The 1886-nt window shown below is 38.1% G+C and overlaps 1 protein-coding gene across 1 annotated transcript; it reads right to left on the bottom strand.

Annotated features, from left to right (window-relative positions):
• Nucleotides 1-370: 370 nt before the first annotated feature.
• On the bottom strand, nucleotides 371-1324 carry LOC100766357 (olfactory receptor 51B6). The gene has a single exon (XM_027408017.1). It carries the CDS (start codon nucleotides 1322-1324, stop codon nucleotides 371-373), a length of 954 nt encoding a protein of 317 aa, XP_027263818.1.
• Between the last annotated feature and the right edge of the window lie 562 nt (nucleotides 1325-1886).

Here is a 1886-nt window from a genome sequence, read left to right as displayed (position 1 = left end):
AACAGCAAATATTTCCACTTGAACAAAAATACTAACAGAAACTTAGCCCTAGGAAAACAATGTTCAATATAAGAAGCCCATACTGAAGATTACAGTTTTGATCCAAGTATTTGTACACAGTAGTTTCAAAGACTAAATGAATTTACATGTCAGGTGCCATAAGATCACCAAACCAAATGTGTTGCCATAGTACAACATTTTACACCAAAGTGAGATCTTACATAGTGCTTCATATTGTGATTATATTATGCCATATCAAATCAGTAATAAACAACAATCAAATAGGTTTCTATTGAAATATTTTGTTTAGTTTCTTCTGCATGAAATGTTGCCAACTTGTTCAAATTTAGAAGTTGTTCTCAGAAAATAATCAAAGTCGTATTCTGGAATAAGGCAAGGAGAATAAGCGAAGCAAACCACTCTGAATTTGTTTTGTCTTAATGCTGTAGATGACAGGGTTCATAAAAGGTGGGAAAAGGAAGCAGATGTAGCTCATTGTGATGTGGACCACATGAGGAATATGCTTTCCAAACCTGTGAATAAATGTCAGACCAACCACAGTGACATAGAAGACCAGGATGCAACAGATATGGGAGACACATGTGTTGAGGGCCTTAGCCCGCTCATCTGTAGAAGCAATGCCCATGACAGTCTTAATAATCAAAATGTAGGAGAAACAAATAATCAGAAAATCCAAAAGTCCCATACCAAAAACAACAATAATTGGATAGAGACGATTGAATGTGATGTCAGCACAGGCTAGTTTGATGACATCTTGGTGTAGACAGAAAGCATGAGAGAGTACATGGGATTTACAATAGGGAAACCAATGCAGGCGAATGATTATTGGCATGATTGATAGACCAGCCCTAATAAATACACCAACTCCAATCTTTATTACCCTAGTTTCAGTAAGGATGGTGGTATATCTTAGTGGGTTACGAATGGCAATGAAACGGTCATAGGCCATGGCAAGCAAGACCCCTGACTCCACAATAGAGAGAGTGTGGATAAAATAGGCCTGAGAGAAGCAGGCTCCATGGCCAATCTCCCTGTGATTTAACCACAGTACACCCAACACTGTGGGCATGGTGGTCAATGTTACTCCAAGATCTGTAGCTGCCAGCATGGCTAAGAAATAGTACATGGGCTCATGTAGGTTATGGTCATCCTTGATGAGGAAAAGAAGGGTGCCATTGCCAAGTAATATGGAGATATAGGCCACCAGCAGTGGGAGAGAGATCAGGTGATAGGATTTCTCCAGACCTGGGAAGCCAGTGAGCATGAATGGGCAGGTGGAGGTGTTGAGCCACATTGAGGGCATTGCAAAGGAAAATTTCCGTATCAGGTAAGATGATAAAAATCAATTATTTTGAGTTTGCTCTTTGAAGATGTTACCTGCAATGTGGATGTTCAGAGGTTCTTCTTTCCAACAACAATGGTGATTCAGTCATTCCTGGGAGCTTTCTAGGTATGGGGGAAAAAGGATATATAAAGAACAGCTCTATAATTATTCAGAGTTCACTGTAAGACTACTGAAGTGTATGCTAAACAAAGTTATGCATGAAGAGTACATCTAAATGAAGTCTTTGTTAATTCTATACTTCAAACAAAATGAAGGGAGCAATCACCATAATTGAGTATTGTTCATACAGTGTTGGTGCTTACACAATAGTTTTCATGGTACTCTTCATCTTGACTGTGCGTGGTGAGAATTGTCCTGAGCATTTCCTAGAACAAATGAGACCTAGAATGTCAGAAAGGAACCAAGCATTGTTTTAAAATCAAGTATGGATTGCTACATCCAAAATAATATAAGCATATAAACAAATACATAAAAGACAGTTAGATATATGTATTGATATATTTATTGTATCTATGAGGAT

This window comes from Cricetulus griseus, chromosome 3 (genome assembly GCF_003668045.3).
Source record: "Cricetulus griseus strain 17A/GY chromosome 3, alternate assembly CriGri-PICRH-1.0, whole genome shotgun sequence".
NCBI lineage: Eukaryota > Metazoa > Chordata > Mammalia > Rodentia > Cricetidae > Cricetulus > Cricetulus griseus.
The sequence above is the reverse complement of the archived record's forward strand: the minus strand, read 5'-3'. Positions and strand labels throughout refer to the sequence as shown.